The 25,339-nt window shown below is 40.5% G+C and overlaps 1 protein-coding gene across 1 annotated transcript in view; it reads right to left on the bottom strand.

The window, feature by feature from the left end:
• Window positions 1-24,488, bottom strand: part of SPTLC2 (serine palmitoyltransferase long chain base subunit 2) — a 111,017-nt gene extending 86,529 nt beyond the window's left edge. Inside the window, exon 1 of the mRNA XM_055304090.1 lies at window positions 24,272-24,488. Coding sequence (XP_055160065.1) covers window positions 24,272-24,397 — 126 coding nt within the window. The 5' untranslated portion in view covers window positions 24,398-24,488. The remainder of the gene's footprint in view (window positions 1-24,271) is intronic.
• Between the last annotated feature and the right edge of the window lie 851 nt (window positions 24,489-25,339).

Here is a 25,339-nt window from a genome sequence, read left to right as displayed (position 1 = left end):
CATTTATTCCAATCCCAAGAAAAAGGTTACTACTTAAAATCTAATTCCTAACAGATGTGTATAACTTCAGAATACTCTAATAGTCAAAAAAATCCACTAAGATCTAAACAAGGCATAATTAAAAAAAAACAACAGAAATCTTATATAAAACAAAACAAAAACACAGAAAACTTTTAAGTTAGGGATGCCTGGGCTCAGTGGTGAGTGTCTGCCTTCGGCTAAGAAGGCTAAGGGTGTGATCCCGGAGTCCCCCATCAGGGTCTCTAAGTGGAGCCTGCTTCTCCCTCTGCCTCTGTCTCTGCCGTTGTGTCTCTCATGAATAAATAAATACATAATCTTAAAAAGGAAAAAAGAAATATTATAAGTTATATCTATACTTTAGATAAACTGCAAAGAAAAACAGAAGGAAATACTTAAGAACAATGCTTAACATTCATTTCTATCATTATTTGGTTTTATGAAACAGATCCTGAAACACTATAGTTGGAGTATATATAATTTCCTTTTTTCTAATAAATTTTTCTATATATATTTCCTTTTTTTTTCTAATAAAGCAAATAAAAAAATGAATCAACGAAGAAAAGCCAAAAAAAAAAAAAAAAAAAAAAGAATTTAAAAAGGGGGGGGGGGCGCCTGAGTGGCTCAGCGGTTTAGTGCAACCTTCAGCCCAGGGCGTGATCCTGGAGTTCCCGGATCAAGTCCCACATCGTCGGGCTCCCTGCGTGGAGCCTGCTTCTCCCTCTGCCTGTGTCTCTGCCTCTCTCTCTCTCTCTGGCTCTCATGAATGAATAAATTTTAAAAATCTTAAAAAAAAAAAAAAGAATTAAAAAAAAAAAGCCTATCTTGAGAAGTATTAAATTAGCTTACAAATGAAGTAGCAAAAGTAAATCAGTCCTAGGATAAACTAAAATATTTATGTTTTCCTGCTATACAGTTTTTTTTTTCCTGCTCTATAGTCTTAAAGCCACCAGCCCTTGTATGCCAAATAATAACCAGCACCAGGCCCCATGGAAATTTGTGGTTTATTAACAGCCTTTGTTGTGGTAACACAAATAAATTATGCCCAAAAGTAAAATGCTTACGTAAGAGTGGTCCAGCACTCTATAGAAGTAGAAAGTGGAATGCAACATAAGGAGAAAACCAGTTAAGAGTGATCAGTAACTGTCATGAAATCGTTCTGTCCCCCTTCATCTTGCCTTAAGTATCCATTTCCACTCTAAGATTATCCCTGGTTTCATCCTTCGGATACCTGAATTAATATACAGCCATACTGCACTTTTGATCTCATAGTTTAAAGCTCTCTGTGTTTTGGCCAATCTTAATGGAAATCTTGTTTTATAGAAAAATCTCATCAGAGAAGTTTGTGTAATAACTTTAATCTTAACTTTGAAACAGCCAACTGCAGTGAGGATGCTCATTCACAATTTACTAGGAATACATTTTCAATTTGAGCACTGCACTAGAGTTATGAAAAGCCCCAAAGGAATAAGATTCCTTCCTGGCCTCTCAGACAACTTGATCCAAAAGTTAAATATAGGGATCCCTGGGTGGTGCTGCGGTTTGGCGCCTGCCTTTGGCCCAGGGCGCGATCCTGGAGACCCGGGATCGAATCCCACATCGGGCTCCCGGTGCATGGAGCCTGCTTCTCCCTCTGCCTGTGTCTCTGCCTCTCTCTCTCTCTCTCTCTGTGACTATCATAAGTAAATAATAAAAAAAAGTTAAATATATTTTTTAATATTATATCCCAATAATATTACTTTTGGGAAAGCTACCTGAATACTGCAAGTTAGAACAGCTGGAAAAGAAAGTTATTCTTGACAAAGGAAAGGCTTTCAGATAGGCATGATACTTGGAATCTGTTGGCACTGCTTCAATTTGATGAGCTAAAGAACTCCTGAAAACTATTTGTAAAACTGATGTAGGTCTTCAACAATTTCTTACTCAAAGGAATAGAAGTCTGCGTCAATGTTCACTACTTAAACTTTTATGCAGGAGCAAGGCTGCAATGTGTTTAGAACAGAATAGCTAGAAATGAGCCAATAACTGAAGATGAGAGATTGTTTAAAAATTAGCAATACAGCATATACACAAGCTATTAAGCTGGACAAAACAAAATCAGACACTAAAAACACAACAAAAATAATATTCTGATCATCTCTTTAAAAAACTATTATCTAAAAGAACACTGTATTTAATTCCAGTAACCAACTCTCTTTAGCTCTGAAATTGTTTTCTCTCAATAGAACATACTAATAAAAAGGAAGGCAATTTTCAGAGCTCTAAGTTTCTAACAAACATGTGACAGATTTATATGTCAGGAATGCTGTGGGTGGATCTCTTTAAAAGATATCCGCCTTGATCTGAGACACACCCAAACCAGCACAACCAAGTATTTTCATATAGTTGGCTGGACTGTCTAGGAAGGAGGAAGTTAAATCATTAGTTTGCTTTTAAATATTGTGATTCTATCACAGTGTCACTTTAAATTAATTGCATTTTAAGGAACTGAGATTCAACTATGAAATAACTTTTGGAAAAGAGTCTCAGTCAAAACACAGGTCACTCTGATCATTCAGGGTGAGAATGTATAGGCCAACTGATATGCAAATCTGATAGTTGACAAAGTCTTAGAATTCAGAGAGAAGAAAATCACTTGTTACTCAACTACTGATGCCAAATTTTATTTCTGACATGATCCAAATAAAAATAATAGTATCACCATCTTATCATGTATAATGTTCCATAAGGGAAAGCACCAGGCTTACTTTGCTCATTATCCTACACCTAGCACTCAGGATAGTATTAAGTGCTAACAGATAGTAAATGCTCATAATGTTTCCTTTTAATACTATTAGTATCACAGAAAGCAGTACCTTATAGGAGCTCAATAAGTATTTGTTGAATGAATGAAAATACACAGTATGCTTTTTGCTCTTTCAACAATAAGTACCCTGTAACAGAGGGCTTAAACAAGTTACAGTAATTACACAATTAATAGGACATTTCTAGAACCTACATCTAATACCTTTGACTCAAAATAATAATAATACCTTTGACTCAACTACATTGGAGATCTAATTAACACTAAACAAAACATAGGTTACAAACTCTGTCAGTGTATTTCATATCTCGGATTCACCGAGCAAGAGGGCTCTTAAGAGGCCTTTCATTCATTCTAACAAGAATTAGTGTCAACTAGGCAATCAAGAAAAATATTAGCTTATCATTCTCTCCAGGTTAAAAAAAAGTTGTCAGTTTGCTCACATTAAACAGACAAGAGTATAATGGTGCTAGTATTATTAATCAAGGGAATATTTAAATACTCCAAAGACCAAGATATGTTAGCTTGAAAATTAATTTTTTTTTCAAGAAAATGCAAAAGAAAAAAAGGCTAAAGAAATTTTTTTGCAGTCAAGATTAAAAAGCACATCAGCATAAAACACATTACAAGAAAGGGGGGGGAATCAAACTAATAAGACATTCGGTTCACATGCCTGTAGGCTGTCCACCATACATGAAACAGCCAGAAAAAAAACTCTTAACTAAAGCAATAATGGAAAGGTATAATCAAGAAAACCATAAACATAACACATATGTACTAAAAATCATCTGGAAGGAGACACAGAGATCGGAGTGGGGAGCAGAATGGAGGCAGAATGCTTACTTCTTACTTATAAAACTCTGAACCAATTTGATTTTTCATTTTTAAAAGAGCACACATTACTGAATTTTCATTTATCATTTTGTTTTAAAAATGTTTAAACTGAATTTTCTCACTGATTTTATTCACTATTTGGACTAAAACACAGTTAATAAAAGCAACATATGCCTCTCATAACCTCAGGTCTCTACAGCCTCTCTAGAGAATTTTTTCATCTATTTGCTAGCTCTCAAACAGACTGTAAATGCTGGTAAGTGTGTACAAATCTACACGTCAATTCCAAATTTACCTCAGAACTCCAAATTTACGTTTCTGCCTGCCACCTATAAGTTCCATTTGGAAATCCCAAATCAACAAGTCTAAAGCTGACCTTCTCTCACCATCTTAACTCCTCCCTCAATTAAAACCAGATTATCTTCCTGTATTACCCACCTGGTTGGCAACATCATCACCCAGTCTACCCAGTCTCCCAAGTTTGGAGTCATCTTTAACCCCACCTCATTTTTGGACTTCATTCTAGAACCAGTAATGAATTTCCGTGCCTTAGTTCAAGACCTCATTTTGGGGCACCAGGAATTTATTTTTTATTTTATTTTTTATTTTTTGGCACCAGGAATTTAAAGGAGGCTGGAAATGTTCTACATCTTGAGACAGGTACTGGAGACATAGTACACACACGGGTAAAAAGTCACGGAGCATGATATATTTTATGCACTTACCTGAATATGTTACTCATCAATTTTTAAAAAAAACCACTCAGTGCCTCTTCCTTCATTGGAACATTGCAATACCCTCCTCTTCCTGCCTGGTCTCCCTGCCACCAAGACACTCCCCACACCCCAGTTATATTTCTAGTCACATCAAACTTCTTGCCACAATCTTTCCAACAAGAATCCTCTCCTAGAAGGAGCGCAAATCTTCTAACAGTAATAAGGCAATAATAAATAATGTCCACTGTGAAAAGTCAAGAAAAAATAAACACTTTAGAATGTGGAGGTAAACACCAAAAAGAAGATGGAAAAAAGAGTAGAAGAGAGCAAGAGATTACTATATATTTCATAACAAGTCTTGTAGAACCACCTGATGCTTGAAACTGTGTGCTACACACAGGCTATTAGGAATTCTTAGATCCTACAAGGCTAGACCACAGAGCTATTTGGCTGTGAATGTGTGTTATTTTCAAGATAAGAAAGAGTAATTCCAAAGACAATCTAGAGATCATCAGGATACCCTTCTCACTTTCAAAGGTGGCAGGACCATCACTTCAGATAGAATCAATAGATAGGTGCCTTGGAAAGGCAGCCTGAAGCATAGAGGGTGGAGGAAAGCGATCCCCATCCCAAAGGATCCAGACGGCATAGCATCAAACCAAAAAGGATTATTCTGGAGCCTTAAGAGCTCATGGAATTTGCCGTGTTAAATTTTGGATTTGGTTGGGACCCATCACCCCTTTCTTCTTTCTAATTTCTCCCTTTTGGAATGGGAATGTCTGTCCTCTGCCTGTCCCACCATAATATTTTGGATGCACATAACTTACATGGCTTCGCAAGCTCACAGCTGGAGAGGAACTGTCTCAGGCTATATTGTATCTTGAGTTTCACTCATATCAGATGCAGATGATATTTAAATAAGACTTCAGACTATATAGACTTTATAGAGCCGATGCCAGAATGAGTTAAGACTTTTGAAGTCATTAAGGTAGACTGAATGTATTTTGTGTCCAAGAAGAGCATGATTTTAGGGGGATCGTGGGCAGAATGTTATAGGCTGAATGTTTGTCTCCCCCCCCTCCCCACATCATTCATTTATTGAAGCTCTAAACTTCCACTGTGATGGTATTTCAAAGCAGGGCCTTTGGGAGTTAATTAGATTTACATTAGGTCATGAGGGTGGGCCCCATAAAGTGATTAGTGCCCATAAGAGAAGGCAGAGATCTCCACTGAGGAATGGCCCTGTGAACACACTATGAGAAAGTGGCTATCTACAAGCCAGGAAGAATGCCCTCACCAAGAACTCAATCTTCCAGCAAAGAGATCTTGGACTTCCCGAACTGTGACAAATATTGGTTGTTTATGCCACCTCATCTATGGTTATTTTGTTATAGCAGCCCAAACTAAGACAAAAGGTAAAGGGAAATCATGTATACAACCTATTCTCAATTGGTTCAGGAAAAAGTAATTGTGTGTGTGTGTGTGTGTGTGTGTGTGTAGAAACAATGATAGAGAATTTTCTTCATGAACCATTTGAATCAGGGGCAGTTATGATATACCTTTATACTTCAGTATGTTTCTCTTAACTATGAAACAATTATCAAAATCAGGAAACTGAGAGAATACTAATATTTAGAATACTAATATTTACCAATTTGCCAATTGTCCTAATAATGTCTTTATAGCCAAAAAAAAAAAAAAAAAAAAGTCCTAGATCATGTGTTGGACTGTCTTTCTAGTTTCAGAACAGAAAAAAGGGTAAGTTTTGATTACACTGTAAACTGACATATATGGAATGATCCTGAGCAGAGGTTTTGAGAATTCCATGAAAGAACATAAGTATCTATGTAACGATGCAATAATGGGGAAGTAATTAGTGCAAAACAAAAGCACACACTTCTGATAGGAATACAAAAATCACAAAAACGTGATTTTATAAGCAAATAGACATTTCCACTCAATGTGACCATAGTGTGACAGAACCTGTCCACCTGGTGGTTAGTTTGGAACATTTAAAAAAAGTTAATGTCCAGTATGACCACCCATTATTCTTTGGCAAATCAAAGGACTGTCATCACGCCATTTCTGTTAAATGAACCCCATTCACTTCCAGTGGTATATTCTGTTGTTCCTTAAACTTAGTTCTGCCGAAATGGCTTTTTCTTGGAATTTTACTGAAATGTACTAGTCTCTCCCTACTACATAACACACATACTAAAGAAAATAGCTTGGAGCTTTGCCCCAGTCACAGAAGCTATTCCACACCTGAACATATAGTTGGCCGAGCATGGTTTATCTTACTCTATTAAGCCACTGGATTTGGCAGTTCAGAAATCACTGGTAACATTTGAGGAGTTTAAATTAGATACACCTTATGCCACACTCTGAACATATACTTCCAGAAGTGTCCTCTTTGTTCCTACAGGCAACTTTTGAAAAATAGGGAGTCCTCCCCCTTTTTTTTTGCAATCAGGATAAATTCTCCAGTTTGGTCAATAAGCATCTCATATGGGATGGACTGAAAAGTGCTTCCAAAGCTAGTTGTAAAGCAAACATATTTTCCTAATTACTATTTTCCTAATTGAAAACTCAAAACTGGAGATGCCCAAGCATATACGCACTGGCACATTTTCAGTTCAGTGGCCTCCCATGCACTCAGGCAGTAAGGTTCTGCCCCGGAGTTACCGTTCTCCCTTGCCACCCATATCACCTCTGCAGCACTTCCCGATCTCCAGATAAGCATCATGGCATAACAGACAGATGTAATAGTCAGGAGATCTGAGTATGAGAGCAGCTCTGCCACACATGCTTCTCCTTTATCTGTGCTCTCTTCCACCTCTGACATGTTCTGGGCCTGCAACACCATGCCCTCCACACTGCTTCTGTAGTGGACACCAACTGAGAAGCAACCTGGTCTCCATCAATTTCCCTTCTCTGTGGATAATCTCTGATACACGGGGTGGGTAGGCCCCTGGTGGTCACATCTGTGCAGTAGGACTCTATTCCTGGATCTTGGCTGATTGACACAGGGATAAGCACCTATGTTAAAATGAACCTAACAACCCTATCTCATGGGGCTTTATGATTTCAATAGGTTAAGAGTCTGAAGCACATGCAACCTCTAATATCCCAGAGAAAAGGTCCGTGACTCCTGCTGCTGAGGTCCCAAGTACTGTCCTATTTCCTGTCTGACTCTCCTAAATTGTTCATCATTTCCACCCCACTCTCTCCTTTATTTTTTGCATGCCTATCATCCTTGCAGTAATTCACTTTTGTTTAGTTAGAATCAGTTTCTGTTGCTATCAACTGAAAGAAATTTCTTTTTTCTTTAAAGATTTTATGTATTTATTTGAGAGACAGAGAGAGCACAAGTTGGGGGAAGTACAAAGGGACAAGCAGATTCCCTGCTGAGCACAAAGCCCTGTCTTGGGGCTCCATCCCAGGACCCTAAGGATCATGACCTAAGCTGAAGTCAGATGTTTAAATGAATGAGCCACCTAGGAGCCCCTCAAATGAAAGAAATTTAACAGATACATATTCCATGTTAAAATCTCTTAGAACTTCTTTTGTTCACTTACTAACTGGGTGTTTATGTTAACAGGACCTATAGACTTTTAGAGCTTCAGTAAAACTTTTAAATATGGTTCCCAACTCTGCCAAGTTAGTGCATTTGGGATATTTTTCACTTTTATTCTAGGATAAGGGTTGCCTAGTTCAAAATTATAAGGTGGTACTTCCTTATACTGAAGGACATGAGATTCTCATTGCTTACTATAACTAAGTTCCTTCCAGATTCTCATTAATACACATGATTATAGGCCAAAAAAGGAAAACAAAAATCAGAACTAGTATTTTTTAAAAGGGCAACAGAAGACCACAGATCAAAATTCAGACAATATTTGCTAACTTTGCCTAACTGTGGAGAACATGCTCATCACCATTAAACAAGACTCTTCTATGGTAGAAAAATCATAAACCAAGGGGGTGTGACAGATTATTTAATACAACAGTTTTAAAAAATGGACTATTGAGAAAAAAAAAAAAAAACCTCTGGTTAGAGCTTTTCCTCACACCATACTATGACAGAGACTGCTAACTGGCTCTCTGTGGACATTCTATCACCCCTTTAGTAATAGAATCCCTCAGTTTTAGCTAGGTCCATGCTAGAGTCTACATTTCCCAATCTCTCCAGCATCTATGATGCAATTCTGGCCAATAGAAAGTGAACAGAAGGGACAGGTACTGAGGCTGAATTACATCCTTTAAAACAGCAATTGCACTCTTTCTGCTTCTCTTTCTGCCAGTGGCTTGGAATGGAGCTGTGGCTGAAGACTGAAATGTGAATAAAAACAACATCCTAAAAGATTACAAAACAAAGATGATAGCTCATAACCTATCAAGTACCTATCATAACCTATCAAGTACAACCAGTCTACCTTCAGACTTCATGAGAGAAATAATTTCTATACCATCTGCACTTTATTTTTATGTCACAATTACAGCAATAAAAACAAAAAAAAAAGTAAACACTTTTAGGTTAAAATTAATAGGTAGAGGCAAGCCATCAATTTTACAGAACCAGATAAAACAACATAGATCACTCAAAATAAGAAATAATTTTAAAGACACTGAAGAGGGGCAGCCCCAGTGGCTCAGCGGTTTGGTGCTGCCTTCAGCCCAGGGCGTGATCCTGGAGACCCAGGATCAAGTCCCACATCGGGCTCCCTGCATGGGGCCTGCTTCTCCCTCTGCCTGTGTCTCTGCCTCTCTCTCTCTCTCTCTCTGTGTGTGTGTGTGTGTGTCTCTCATGAATAAATTAATAAAATATTTTTAAAAATAAAATAAAAACACTGAAGAACTGTCTTCCATGCAAAGCAAAGAGGGCAAGATAAACTAAAATCCCAGAAAGGGAAGAAACTTTTCTTAGGGAGCTGAAATTACTAGTCATTTTCTCTCCTGGTCATATTTGGAGAATATGAGCATGAATGATCATAACTGGGCTTGCGACAGGCAAGAGAACTCTGCCAAGGGATGCCTGGATGGCTCAGCGGTCGAGCGTCTGCCTTTGGCTCCGGGACTGATCCTGGAGTTCCAGGATCACGTCCCACGTCGAGCTCCCTACACGGAGCCTGCTTCTCCCTCTGCCTGTGTCTCTGCCTCTCTTTCTGTGTCACTCATGGATAAATAAATAAAATCTTGAAAAAAAAAAAAGAAGGAGGAGGAGGAGGAGGAGAATTCTGCAAGAAAAAGAAAAACCGGTGGAACTTATGATAGCTCTATAGGATGGTGTGATAGATTAAATTCTAGCAGAGGCCTAGGTGCATGGCCAGTTTTCTGCACAGGACGCTTACAAAACGCTAGAGTAGCTGCAGAGCTGGACTAGAAGGTGACTTGAAATCAACCACAATCTTACAATGCTTAGGAGATAAAGTCATACTAGAGGGAACTGCCTGCAATAAATGCTTGGATCCCATAAATTAGACAATCCTCCCCAGAGTGGATTGAATCTACTCAAAGCTTTAGCCCAGTCCCCACCCAGTTCCATTCCCAGTTAGATAGCAGGTGCTCAGCTCCACACAGTACCTAAGAACAAAAAGGTGAAAACAACATGGACTGGAGTCTCTGCAGATCTGTTATACATAGCGTCTAGTAATCAATCAAAAATGTCTGCTGGACATTCCCTCCCTGCCCCCTGGGAACATGAGCATGACTGAAAACAAGAAAAGGCAAAGGACACAGCAGTCTACACATTTCCCTCTCACTACTGCAGTACTGCGAGCCCTAGGAAATCGCTTACAACTTGACCCCTCCCTCCATTTAATTTCACATGTCCAGAAATGGACATTCTTCCTGTTTAGTTTTTTAACATTCCAAAACAGCACAAATAACTTTCAGACATCAAAGCTGCCCCCAGGGGGATGCCTGGGTGGCTCAGTGGTTGAGCATCTGCCTTTGGCTCAGGGCATGATCCTGGGGTCCTGGGATCGAATCTCACATCAGGCTCCCCAAAGGAAGCCTGCTTATCCCTCTGCCTATGTCTCTACCTCTCTCTCTTTGTGTCTCTCAAGAATGAATATATAGGGATCCCTGGGTGGCGCAGCGGTCTGGCGCCTGCCTTTGGCCCAGGGCGCGATCCTGGAGACCCAGGATCGAGTCCCATGTCGGGCTCCCGGTGCATGGAGTCTGCTTCTCCCTCTGCCTGTGTCTCTGCCTCTCTCTCTGTGACTATCATAAATAAATAAATTAAAAAAAAAAAAAGAATGAATATATAAACTCTTAAAAAAAAAAAAAGCTGCTCTTAGGAACCCAGAACCCCCTTTCTACCAAGGACCTCAAAATCAGCATAATCATCTCATTCTTTTCAACAAATATTCCATCCCTATATGTCAAGGACTATACTCTGTATTTGAAAATACAAATAGGACAGGTGCCTAGGTATCTGAGTTGGTTAAGCATCTGCCTTCGGCTCAGGTCATGATCCTAGGGTCCTGGGATGGAGCCCCATGTCAGGCTTCCTGCTCATGGAGAGCCTGCTTCTCCCTCTCCTCCCCATTCATGCTCTCTTTTCTCTAATAAATAAAATCTTAAAAAAGAAAATAAAATAAGAGAATCTGGGGGGCCTGGCTGGCTGAATCAGCGGAGTGTATGACTCTTGATCTTGGAGTTGAGTCTGAGTCCCATGTTGGGTGTATAGATTACTGAAAAATAAAATCTTTAAAAAAAAAAAAGATAATCCTTGTATTCAAGAATTCTTCAGGGTTTTGTTTTTTGTTTTTGTTTAGTGAAAAAGGATGCAAAGATAGATAAAAGAGACTAAGGAAACTATTTTAAATAACACTATCAAAGGGATTTATATTTAAATATGCAGGATAAAAAATACACACAAAGTGAGAAGCATTTATTTTACAAGTGATTCTTACTCTTCCTCTTCACATTACTAAATGACAACACGAAAGAAAGGAGATTATGCAATTTCCTGTCATAAGAAAACTAAATTCAAAATTGGGATTAGAATCTAAGCCCTTACATTTTCTATTTATTGCCATTTCTTATAGTCATATTTCTAAGGTGTTTTTTTTTTAAGATTTTATTTATGTATTCATGAGAGGCAGAGACAGAAGCAGAGGGCAAAGCAGGCTCCATGCAGGGAGACCCATGCGGGACTCAAGGCCGGGTCTCCAGGATCATGCACCAGGCTAAAGACAGGTGCCAAACCACTCAGCCACCCAGGCATCCCTCCTTCACTGCTTTTAATTTATAGTAACTTAAACTAGTGAGGATGAACATATTCATGTATTTATTTTCCTACCAAGTTCATTTTTTCCTATGAATTGACAGTTCCTATCTTTGGCCCATTTTCTCCTGGAGTGCACACTTTCTTCTCACTAATTTATCTCACTGATTTATACTAATCCTTTGTCAGTGATATGTAGCAAGTGTCTCCTCCTAGTCCGTGGCTTGTTTTTTCACTTTTGGCATCATTTTGCTCATAACATCATATGGTGCACAAGGTTCTGTTTTTTAAATAATAGTTTTATTGAAATATAATCAACAAATCATTAAATTTGTCCTTTCCAAGTGTACAATTAAGTGGTTTTTATTATATTCACATAGTGCAACAATCACCACAAGTTTAGAACACTTTCATCACCCCAAAAACAAACTCCACCCCTAGCCCTGGCAAACTCCTAGTCTACTTTGTGTCTCTATAGATTTATCTATCCAGGACATTTCACGTTAGTGGAGTCATACAACACGAAGTCTTTTATATCTGGCTTTTTACACGACACGCAATGTTTCTTTCATCCATCTTGTAACATGTATCAGTACTTCATTCCTTTTTATTGCCAAATAATATTCCATGGTAAGCTTATACTGTATTTTATCTGTTCATCAATTTATGGACATTTGGATTGTTTCCGCTTTTTGACTATTAGGAATAATGCTATCAACATTCATGTAGAAGTTTTTGTGTGTAGGTATGTTTCATTTCTCCAGGGAGTAGAAATACTCAATCATACGGTAGCTTTAGGTTTAGCATTTTAGAAACTGTTTTCCAAAGTGCTATATCATTATATGATCCCACTAGCAATGTATAAGGGTTCCAATTTCTCCATATCCCTACCAACACTTGTTAATGGCTTTTTATCTTAACTATCCCAGTGGGTATGATGTGGTATCTCACTCACTGTGGTTTTGATTTGCATTTCCCTAATTGACTAATGATGCAGAGCATCTTTTCGTGGGCTTATTAGCCATCTGTGTATCTTCTTTGGAGAAATGTCTATTCAAATCCTTTGCTTGCAAATTGGATTGTCCTTTTGTTGAGTTGTAAGAGTGCTTTATGTATTCTAGATAACAAGTCCCTTATCTCCTATATGATTTTCAAGTATTTTCTCCCATCTTTTCATTCTCTTGATGGTATCCTTGAAATACGAAAGTACAGAAAATTACAAAAGTTCATTGTGACCTACTCCAATTTTTTTTAGTTGCTTATAGTTTTAGAGTCATATCTAAAAAGCCACTATCTAATCAAAATTCAAAGATTTATACTTACATATTTTTCTAAAACTCTGACAGTTGTTAACTCTTACATTTAGGTCTTTGGTCCATTTTGAGTTAATTCCTTGTATATGATATGAGGTAGAGATACAAATCAGGTCTTTTGCATGTGGATATCCAGTTATTCCCATACTATTTGTTGAAAAGGTCATTCTTTACCCCCTTAAATTGTCTTGGCACTCACACTCTTGTAGAAAAATTAACTGACCATAAATGTAAGGGTTTATTTCTGGACTCTCAATTACATTCCATTGACCTATATGTTTATCTTTATGGCAGTACCACACTATCTTGATTACCACGGTTTTATAGTGAATTCTGAAATCAGGAAGGGTGAGTCCTCCAACTTATTTCCTCTCTTTCAAGATTGTGTCTGTTCAGGATCTCTTGTATTTCCATATAAATTTTAGGATCACTTTGTCAGTGTCTCCAAAAAAGTCACCTGGGATTTTGATAAGGGTTGCATTGAATTTAGAGTATTTCTATTTTAACAATATTAAGTCTTTTTCTTTTATTATTAAGCTCTATGTCCAAAATGGGGCTTGAACTCATGACCCCAAGATCAAGAGTCCCATGCTCTACCGACTGAGCCAGCCAGGCACCTGAATATTAAGTCTTTCAATTCCTGAATGTTGGCTGTCTTTGCATTTACTTAGATCCTCTTTAATTTCTTTCAAAATGTTTTGTAGGTTCCAGTATGCAAGACTTGTACTATTTGTTAATTTTTTTCCTAAACATTTTATTCTTTTTTTTTTCATTTTATTCTTTTTGATGCTATAGTGTGCCAAAGTTTTAAACAACCAAATTTATCAACCTTTACTTTATAATTTGTCATTCTATACTTTAAGGTCATAAATATTTTTTCCTCTATGCTAGAGTTTTGTATTTCTTTTAATTTCACATTTGAGGGCAGCCCCGGTGGCGCAGCGGTTTAGCACCGCCTGCAGCCAGGGCGTGATCCTGGAGACCCTGGATCGAGTCCCATGTCAGGCTCTCTGCATGGTGCCTGCTTCTCTCTCTGCCTGTGTCTCTGCCTCTCTCTCTCTCTGTCTCCATGAATAAATAAAGTCTTTATTTTTTTTAAAGTCTTTAAAAAAAAATTCACATTTGAATATCTAACAACCTGGAATTGATTTTTGCAGATTGGTGTGTTTGGTTTTTCTTTTTAAGATTTTATTATTTGACAGCGAGAGAGCACAAGCAGGGTGAGCAGCAGATGGAGAGGAAGAAGCAGACTCCTCACTGAGCAGGGAGCCCAATGCAGGGCTCGATCCCAGGACCCTGGGATCATGACCTAAGCCAAAGGCAGTCGCTTAACAGACTGAGCCACCCAGGTGCCCCAAGGTTTTTTGCTTTTTCTTCTTTTTCCACATAGAAAGCCACCTGTCTCAGCACTAGTCTATTCCCCATTGATATGAAATGCCAACACCATTATCTATCAAACTCCATATTCTTAGTGTGCTCTTTATAGATTTTCTACTCCATCGAAATCATACTGTCAATGTTACTATAGCGTTATGCTAAGTCTTATTATCTAGTATCTATTATTAATTAGGTAGAGGATTCCTTCTACCTAATTTCCCCTCAAAACTGCCTTGGCGCTTCCTGATCCTTTGCTTTTTCACATGAATTTTAGAATCAATTTGTCATGCAAAAAAAGAATGAGAAAAAGAGAGACAGAAGAAAAAACATTTAGAGGGTAGGATTGTGCACTGGAACTGCTCTGACTTAAAGATCAATTTGAGGAAAGTGACTTGTGCCACACTGTTGCCAATGCATTTTGGGAAACTGAGATGACTGTTACATTATATTTTGAGATAGTGGTTTAATTCATTTAAAGATGAGGTTTGGATCACTTAAATTGTGGTCAATTGCACTTTAGAAATCAGAAATCTTTAAACAATATCTCTAAAACTTCCTTTAAATTCATTTTAAAATGATATTCTGAAAAAAATAAAATAAAATGATATTCTGATCAGAATCCTGTATATATACGCACACATACACCTTTCGAGTCACAATCTCATTTCTAGTAATTTATCCTTATGAAAAAAATCAAAGGTGTGAGATGTATAAAGTATTCATATATTGAAAATAGTGGGGGAAAGTCTACACATTATGCACAGGGATTGGTTAAATAAATTATACTATATATTCACATTATGGAATTTATGTACTCCTTAAAAGAATGATGTTTGTCTTACTGACTGGTGATGGAATATATTAATGATGTTAAGCAAAAAAACAGACAATATCAAGCAATTTTTTTTGCAATTTTTTAAAAATTTTTATTTATTTATGATAGTCACACACACACACACAGAGAGAGAGAGAGAGAGAGAGAGAGAGAGAGAGAGGCAGAGACACAGGCAGAGGGAGAAGCAGGCTCCATGCACCAGGAGCCCAATGTGGGATTCGATCCGGGGTCTCCAGGATCACGCCCTGGGCCAAAGGCAGGCGCTAAACCGCTGCGCCACCCAGGGATCCCTTTTTGCAATTTTTAATGTAAAATTGTATCCCCATCTATTACACATATATATACACATATATTTATATATATTTGTGTATTTGTCTGGTAGACTATACATCAAAATGTTACAGTGGTTATCTCTGGGTTGTGGAATTTCAGGAGATATTTTCTTTATACTTTAATGTATTGGTTTAGTATTTTGCATGTATAGCGTTTTTCCAACTCCAGTATTTTCAGATAAAACTGCATGTAAAGTATGTTGGCTTTACAAGAGAAACACTACAAGGGTGCCTGGGTGGTTCAATCAGTTAAACATCTGACTTCAGCTCAGGTCATGATCTCAGGGTCCTGGGATCAAATCTGGCAGGCACCCCACTTGGTGGGTAATGTGCTTGATTCTCTCCCTCTACCTCTCCCCTAATTTGTACTCTCTCTCTCAAATACATAAAATATTTTTTTAAAGGGAGAAACACTATATATGTCCTTTTTAAATTTTATTGAAAAATCTGCAGATGTTCAAGAAATACTTGTTAAAACTGAAAACATGTACAACTTTCCAGATATATAAACTCTAATGTGGAGTATAATAGAGATTCTATTCTCCTTAAGGACAAACTCTCCCCACTGAAATTCTAAATCCCCATGAGAGGGTTGCTGGGTTCTCTATAGCATTGGTACCTACACCTGTGTCAGTCAGCCAGGATCCAGGAATAGAGTCCTACTGCACAGATGTGACCACCAGGAGCCTACCCACCCCATGTATCAGAGATTATCCACAGGGAAGGGAAATTGATGCAGACCAGGTTGCTTCTCAGTTGGTGTCCACTACGGAAGCAGTGTGGAGGGCATGGTATTGCAGGCCCAGAACATGTCAGAGGTGGAAGAGAGCACAGATAAAGGAGAAGCATGTGTGGCAGAGCTGCTCTCATACTCAAATCTCCTGACTATTACATTTGTCTGTTATGCCATGATGCTTATCTGGAGATCGGGAAGTGCTGCAGAGGTGATGTGGGTGGCAAGGGAGAACGGTAACTCCGGGGCAGAACCTTACTGCCTGAGTGCACGGGAGGCCACTGAACTGAAAATGTGCCAGTGCGTATATGCTTGGGCATCTCCAGTTTTGAGTTTTCAATTAGGAAAATAGTAATTAGGAAAATATGTTTGCTTTACAACTAGCTTTGGAAGCACTTTTCAGTCCATCCCATATGAGATGCTTATTGACCAAACTGGAGAATTTATCCTGATTGCAAAAAAACGGGGGGGAGGACTCCCTATTTTTCAAAAGTTGCCTGTGGGAACAAAGAGGATACTTCTGGAAATAATACGTTCAGAGTGTGGCATAACTTGTGGCATATTTATTATTTTTTTAAAGATTTTTATTTATGTATTCATTCATGAGAGACAGAGAGAGAGGCAGAGACATAGGCAGAGGGAGAAGCAGGCTCCCTGAAGGACTGCTCGATCCCAGGACCCCGGGATCATGCCCTGGGTTGAAGGCAGACGCTCAACCACTGAGTCACCCAGGAGTCCTGGGCATATTTAAATTCCTCAAATGTTACCAGTGATTTCTGAACTGCCAAATCCAGTGGCTTAATAGAGTAAGATAAACCAGGCTCTGCCAACTAACTAACTGGGATGGTTATTTAAATGGTCCGGGATTCAGTCTTATTTATAACTGGCGATAATATTTGCCTCACAAGGCCCTTGTGAAGATCAAATAGGTGAAGAAGCTGGGTGAGGTGCTGGTCACAATAAAGGGTATCAACTATAATTACATCTTTGGTTTCCCACCACCAATATGTTGCCTACCCCTCCTAACAGAAATAGTCTCCCTTCCTTTTCTTGGGCTTTCTCATACCACTTCCTAACACTTCTGTTCTGTCACAATCAACCTTCCTCAGCATTGTGTAGGTCTTCCAGTAACATTATGATTTCCTAATATTACATCCTCCGTGCCTCTTCTCCCTTAATGCCATTTTCTATCTACTTCACCAACTTGCATGGCTCCAACTATCACCCATCCATTCCTTCAGCTAAGATTTCCGGAGTTCCTGTTACATACTAGGTAACGCAAACATAGTAGTCCCCGCCTCCCCACCCACATTTTCAGTTACCCACAATCTGAAAGCAGATGATCCTCCTCCTGACATATCATCAGAAGCTCAAAAGTAGGCTTAATTCTATGTCAAAATGCCTACATTATTCCCTCACTTCATCTCGTCATGTAGCCACATTATCATCTCACATTATCACAAGAAGAATAAGTACAGTAGGATAAGGTATTTTGAGAGACTGCATTCAAAAGATTTTCATTATAATTTTTTATCTTATTATTATTGTTGTTACTCTTTCTGTGCCTAGTTTATAAATTAACCTTTATCATAGGTATATATGTACAGGAAAGCCATCACATTTGAGGTTAGTACTTTATCTACACAATAATTTCCAAACGTTTCCAGATAACAAAAATTGTTGAATATTCTCCCCAACCTCAATATCTGTTATTTGGAGTAAGGCTGACTCATACCCAAGTCTCAGTACAACTGCATATTTCATACTCTTAGAAATTATCAGAAAGCAGCAGACTGGTAAAACAGACATTAAAAAATTAACCTCCAAAAAAAAAAAATTAACCTCCAACAACGGGGATTATCCCAACCCTTTAGGGTCCTGTAGTACACATGTATTATTTCTATAATCAGAAGCAAAAAATTTTAAAACAAATGGAAAAATAGCAACCTTAACCTTTAAAATGGGTCTTGAAGGTAGCCTTAAAGACAATAAAAGTTAAAATAGATATTCTGAGACTAAATATGTGAAGAGCAAGGACTTATTTGCTTAATCAGTCACAAACTACAAATTATATTATGGAAGCCTTCTTAGAAGCTATTCAGAAGGCAACTGACTTTTGAGGTCACAAACCATGTATTTAATCAAGTAAGGCACACCCACTCAGAATGCAAACAGTCTCTACCCATCCCTCTCAATTGCCTATTCTGCCAATAAACACTACTTCTTTCTTTCAAAAATTGAATCTAATTGAATCTCAACCAATTAACTATCTTGCCCAGAGCACTACGATGTTTCTAGAGTACCTAGGCCAACCCTAAAAAGTGGGTAAGTGAGCTTTCCCTGAATATCCAAGTTTTAAAATACTATCTTAAGAACACAGAGGTTTATATATTAAATATTGGTCTTGTTTCCCAAAAATTTTTATTAAAAAGAATTCCTGAGTACCTCAAATGACTCTGGAATCTTTCAGATCCAGCCAATAAGATCTGTTTTTCTTGAAACAAAAAGCATTCAAAACAAAAATCTAGTCCCACAGCTGTAGTTACAACATTATTTTTGCAAAGCATTGAAGTCTTCAGATGTCTCATCAGGCCTGGGAAACCTGAACAGGTAATCCAGGCCATTCTAGATACTCCTCCCAGTCTTGTCTCATAACTAACTTCTTTTCAGTTACTGTTTCCTTTAAGTGGAAACAAAAGCTAGTAGCTATTTAGTAGACCACCCTTCATTAGTTACTCATTTGCCTTCTTAGAAGTAGCAGGACCAGCTCTTTGTTCCTTCAACTTCGCCTTAAAGAACAGGACTTGTGCCCCAAGTCTTACTTAAACTCTTATTAGGGCAGCTAAAAGGCTATCATCATCCTAATATCTCATTAAAACTCCTTCTAAGGGGAGGAAAGTGAAGCTCAAAACGGTCTCAAAGGCAATTTCTTTCCTTCAATACTTAACTAATTAATGAAGATAAAATGCAGGTCTAAATCTCAAAGGTTCTATAAAGAAATGGAAGATTTATTAAAGAGTGCTGTGATCAAGTTGCTCTAAAAGTAAAAACAAACAGTATTATATTCCTAGTGCAACCAAAATATGGCATTTATTTAATCAAACGTTAAACCCACAGTAAAAAACTCTTGTAATTAAAATCATTGCTGCAACATGAGGCTGAAAAAATTTCCTGCAAATCCTCTAGGTCTTTAAAAAATAAGATAGAATCATCTATCAAGATTAGTTTTAATAAAGTCCTACAAAGAGATAAAGGGACTGAATTACATAAGCCTCTAAAGGTTTCTTCCAGCTCTAATTCTGCCAAAGTTTCCAATTCTAACTCTTTCAAAGTTTCCCTAGTGCTAACTGCCACCCTTTACTTCCAATAAAGGCTGACCCTCCTCTCCTGTGAATGACAAAAAGAGGAAAAAGTACTATTTTATTGCTCCTCTTCCCTGTGAAAACTCTATATCTGCTGTCATCATTAAAAACCAGTAATGTCTGGGGCGCCTGGGGGGCTCAGTTAAGCATCTGCTTTCGGCTTGGGTTGTGATCCTGGGGTCCTGGTATCGAGCCCCAATTCAGGCTTCCTGCTCAGTGAGTCTGCTTCGTCCTCTCCCCACATTCCCTGCCTGTGTTCTCTCTCCCTCAAATAAATAAAATCTAAAAAAAAACCTCAAACACCAACCAAAAAACCTCAAAAGCAACAAAAAAACTCCAGTAATGTCTACATATAGCTGCCATAAAGAACAAAACCCAAATCTTGTGATGTTTCTCCTATGCTCTCTCAGAGCTACCACACTCAGCACTTCTGACACCTGATTGGGGAGGGAAGGGCAGTTTCCACTCCACCAAGCACTTCTGTGACACCAGCTGGTGTCAATTTAACTCAGTTCTGACACTCCCTACCTGGAGATAGTGTCAGATCCCTGAGGTGACGCGCTTGGTACCTCAAGACTGCTCCCCGCTTCCCCCACCCCCCACCCCAGATGCCTGTTCCAAGTCCAGGTTGTCCCGTGCTTCTAACCCATAAGCTATAAATCAGGTTCCCCCCCCAAAAAAAAAAAATCAGATTCCCACCACTTCCTCCTCTGGTTGATAATTTGCAGGAATGGCTCACAGGACTCAGGACAACTGTTTATTTACTGTTACCTAGTTTACTATAAAAAGATATGATAAAGGATACAGATGAAAGATGGAAGAGATGCATAGGGGGCACGGTGTGTGGGAAGGGGCATGATACTCTCCTAGCATCTCCACATGTTCAGCAACCCAGAAGCTCTCTGAACCTGGTACTTTAGGGATTTTTATAGAGGCTTCACCAAGTCAGCATGAGCAATCATTAACTTCATTTCCACCCCTCTCTGGAGAATGATGGGTGTAGGGCTGACAATTCCAAGCTTCTAATCATGGCTTGGTCTTACTGGTGAGCAGCCCCCCTCCAGGAGATCATCCAGTGTCACCTCATTAGAACAAAAAACTCTGCTATCACTGGGGAAATTCCAAGGGATTTAGGAACCCGGTGTCAGGAATAAGGGTCAAAGACTAAATATTAGAACAAATTATGCTCCTACTATTCCTATCACCTAGGAAATTACACAGATTTCAGGCGCTCTGTGCCAGGAACTGGAAGCAGAAACATATATGCATTTTTTCCCCTATTATCTCACAGCTACTATGCAAAAAAAAAAAAAAACAAAAAACAAAAAGCAAAAAACAAAATAGAAAGTAACAAGTGTTGGTGGGGATGTGGGGACTCTGGAAGCCTTGTGCACTGTTGATGGGAATGTAAAACGGTTTAGCTGCTGTGGAAAACAAGATGGCATTTCCTCAAAAAACCAAAAATAGAATTATCATATGATCCAGCAATTCCACTTCTGGGTATATATCCAAGAAAACTGAAAGCAGGTCTTGAGGAGATATCTGTACACCCATGCTCGCAGCAGCATTACCTAAACCCTGAAAGCAATCCAACTGTCCACTGACAAATAGCTAAGCAAAATGTGGTATGTACATACAATGGAATATTATTCAGCCTTAAAAAGGAAGGAAATTCTGATACACACTGATACATGGATGAATCATGAGGACATTTATGCGACATGAAATAAGCCAGACACAAAAAGAAAAATACTGTATGATTCCATTTATATGAGGTACTTAGAGCAAATTCATAAAGAAAGTAGAATGGTGATTGCCAAGCACTGGGAGGAGAGAACGGGGAGTTAGTGTTTAATGCGTACAGAGTTTTTTAGTTTTACAAGACGAAAAAAGTTATGGCAGTGGATGGTGGTGATGGTTCCACAACATAATGAATGTATTTAATGTCACTGAATTGCACACTTACAAATGGTTAAGATACTAAATTTTACATTACATGTATTTTATCACAATAAGAAAAAAGTAGAGGATAAACGAGAAAATAAAAACAAACAGCAACGTTTAATTGTTTTATATGCCCTTTCTACTACAAGATCTATGTACTCAAACTCTAAACCCAAATCCAACAAAGGGAAAGCATATACATTCATTCCTTCAAACACAGAAACTCTTGAGAGTGTAAAGGAATCCCAGAAATTTCTAACTTCTCTCCTGTTCATTCAAAGACAAGAATGCTGGGATACGTAAGGAAATGAATGTGTATCTCGAGTTTAAAAACTCTGAATTTATACTTTCATAATTAAAAGATGACACATACTTGCACACTTAACATCTTACATGTATTTTTATGGCATAATTGGCAACATTTCCCCCAGAAAGTGGGGGAAAATAAATAGGGGGTTGGTGCACTAACATACCATTTTAATTAAAACAAAAACAACTTATATTATTTTAAAGATATTCCTGCTCTCATGAAGTTACCAAAAACCTCTCCTTTGCTTAAGGAAAAAATATTCCTCATATTCATGTACAAAGCTACATCCCTAAAGTCTTTGATTTAAAAAGACTAGTGACAAAGAGTTTTCTTTCAGGTGTTTCCACTAAACCAGTCTTCCAGATGCCACCATAGTGTCTTGAGTGGAATTTTTCACTAAAATACACTAGAAAAAATCAGCCAGAAGTTAGAGCCATACAGATTTTTAAATTTCACTTTAGCAACCTGATATGTCTTCATCTTATTATCAGTCCGCAATCTCTGAAGAAATATCATGCCTGCAAATGCTAGATTGTTAGATTATGGGAGGAATTCACTATTAAATCAGACTATAACTCCTACGTTAAGTGAAAAGCGCACCAAAACACAAAACACCTCTGAAGTGTGAGCACCTTTCTCTTGACTTCCTTTTCCCTCTTAAAAATCATAATCCACTCATTCATCTGCAACGTATTTTCTGACTCCCACCTGCTAAGTTTCCCTGTTACATTCTCTACCACAGCAATTTTTGTTGCTTTAAAAAAAAAAAAAAAGCCTTACATTGTCCATAATGAGAGTGTTCTTATCACTACCTCCCTCACTCAATTATTCCTTTAAAAATGAAAATAGGGATGCCTGGGTGGTTCAGTGGTTGAGCATCTGCCTTTGGCTCAGGGCGTGATCCCAGGGTCTTGGGATGGAGTCCCACGTCGGGCTTCATGCATGGAGCCTGCTTCTCCCTCTGCCTATGACTCCGCCTCTCTCTCTCTCTCTCTCTCTCTCTCTCTCTCTCTCTCTCTGTGTGTCTTTCACGAATAAATGAACAAAATCTTTTTTAAAAAATGAAAGTATATCTTTGGAATCTGTGCTTTACAGTGCTTCCAACTTCAGGGGGAGGTCAAGTCTCTTTTATGTGTTTTCCCTCCAACTCTCATAGTCTTACTGTCAACATGACCTGGAGGAGTTCTTTATTTTCTGTTCCACACCAAACAGTAACAGGCCCATCTATCCCATCTACTTGATGGGGGGGGGGGGGGGGGGCTGCTAGATATTTACATTAAAGCCAAATTAAATCACAATAGTCACACTACTGCTCTTGGGAAAAGAGGACTTTGGGGCAGGAAAATGTTTGCCTTAATATCTAAATGGGGGCAGCCCAGGTGCTGCCTTCAGCCCAGAGCATGATCCTAGAGACCCAGGATCGAGTCCAGCGTCGGGCTCCCTGCATGGAGCCTGCTTCTCCCTCTGCCTGTGTCTCTACCTCTCTGCTCTATCTCTCATGAATAAATAAAATTCAAAAAAAATATCTAAATGGGATTTATAAGTATTAAAGTCAACTGAAATCTCACAACACTCTTCCAACAACACTGATCTTTTTTTTTTTTTTTTTTTTAAGCGGCTCATTTTTAAAAGACGCATTTCAGGAGAATCTGTCAATCCAGAGAAATGGAAGGCTGTTACTGATTACAGTCTTCAATTCAAAAGTCCCCCCACCCCAAAAAAAAAAAAAAATTTTTTTTTCCCCCCCAGAACTCTGGACTTGGCTGGTGATTCAGCCTTGGTTCACCGGAATGGAGACTCATCACAAGCCCCCACCCGGGTTCAACAAGCCGCTGGTGCGACAGCAGCGCTGCCCACGGGGACCACCGACCCCGACCTAGAGCCCGGGGCCGAGGAACGCGTAAGGCTCGAGAGGCACGGGCCGGGGGGTCACGGCCCGATCTGCGGTCCCACGCCTCGCTTGCAGGAGGGGTGGGTATCCCGGAGAAGGAGACTGGGACCACCCCCTAACTTTCTCTGCCTCCTGGTTTTCCGCGCAGAGTTTCAGGGCTCTGCAAGGAAGCCAGCCCCTCGAGGACGCGAGGAGGGAGCCTCGAGAGGAAGAACCGAGCCCTCCAGGGGGCCCTCCCGGGGGCCCGCGGGTCAGCCCGTACCTCCGGCCAGCGCAGGAGCAGCAAGGTACTGGGGCTCGGAGCAGAGGACAGGAGGGAGACCGCAGGCGCGGAGACACGCGGGAGCCCCTCCGCCGCCCTCGAGCCCTCCTCGCTCGGGCCAGGCCCGGTCCGCGCCAGGACGCCGCCGCCCGCACACCTGAGCCCAGCCCGGCCCCGCGCCGGCGCCCGCGCCCGCCCCCGCGACCTCGCCCCGCCGGGCCGCCCCGCGCCGGCTCCGCACGGGCGCGGCTCGCGGGGCCCCGGCCCCCCACCTCCGGCTCAGCGCGGCCGCCCGCTCCCACCATACCTGGCCCGCGGCGGCGGCGGCGGCGGCGCTGCTCCTCACATACCCGTTCCGCACCTCCCCGTTCGCCACACAGCCGTTCGCCCGCAGCGGGCGGCGGCAGCAGCAGCCTCCGGGCCCCGGCCGCATCGTCCCGGCAGCACCAGGCGCAAGGCAGGCTCTGCAGGCGGCGGCCCAGGCGGCGGCGGCGGCGGCGGCGGCGGCTCCAGCCCCGCTCCGCACCCCACCCACCTCCCCGAAACCGGAAATGGCTGCACGCCGCCGCCAATTACCCGCCCGGCCGTCACGGGGGGCGGGGCCGGGCCCGCGGAGGCGGTCGCTCGCTCCGGGGCCCCGCAGCCTCGGGGGAACGGGGCGGGGCCGGGCAGGACTGCTGGCCAATCTGCGGGAGGAGGGGGCGGTCCCATGCTGCCGTCTGGCCAATCACGGGCGACGGCAAGGCGGCTCGCCGGTGTCGAGGAGGGGGCGGGGCTGGCGGCTCCTCGGTCCACGCAGAGGAGGCGGGGCCCAGGGAGAACTGGGCCAATTAGACTGTGAGGAAAGGAAGGGGGCTGAGCCCGAGCGTCCGGAGCGGGTCCCGGGCTCTCCCCGGCCCTCCCGGACAGGTGGCGCCCGCTCTGCCCTTGCCTCCGGGGAAGTTCTGGGGCATGAATCCCCGGCGGAGACAAAGCTCCTTTATTTAATTAGCTAACTCCTCTGTGGGTGTCTGTAGAAGAGCATTGTTAGCGTTCTCTCACTGTTCTTCAGCGAGCACCTCACAGTAACACATTTCTTAGTAAGTCGGATGTCTCCTTGCCCTTCACATCTGCCCCTAATCGGGGTTTTCTGTACGACTTCCTTTAAAGAGTACTTCCGTAAGAGTCAGGAAACCTGAATATTTAGCTACTTTTGGAGCCAAAGTCTTTTTTTTTCTTCTTCTTTAAGATTTTATCTATTTATTCATGAGAAACACACAGAGAGAGGGAGGGGCATAGGCAGAGGGAGAAGCAGGCTCCATGCAGGGAGCCTGATGCGGGACTCGACCCCAGGACCCCAGGGTCACGACCTGAGCCAAAGGCAGATAGATGCTCA

Source organism: Nyctereutes procyonoides, unplaced genomic scaffold (genome assembly GCF_905146905.1).
Source record: "Nyctereutes procyonoides isolate TBG_1078 unplaced genomic scaffold, NYPRO_anot_genome, whole genome shotgun sequence".
In the NCBI taxonomy this organism is placed as follows: Eukaryota; Metazoa; Chordata; class Mammalia; order Carnivora; family Canidae; genus Nyctereutes; species Nyctereutes procyonoides.
The sequence above is the reverse complement of the archived record's forward strand: the minus strand, read 5'-3'. Positions and strand labels throughout refer to the sequence as shown.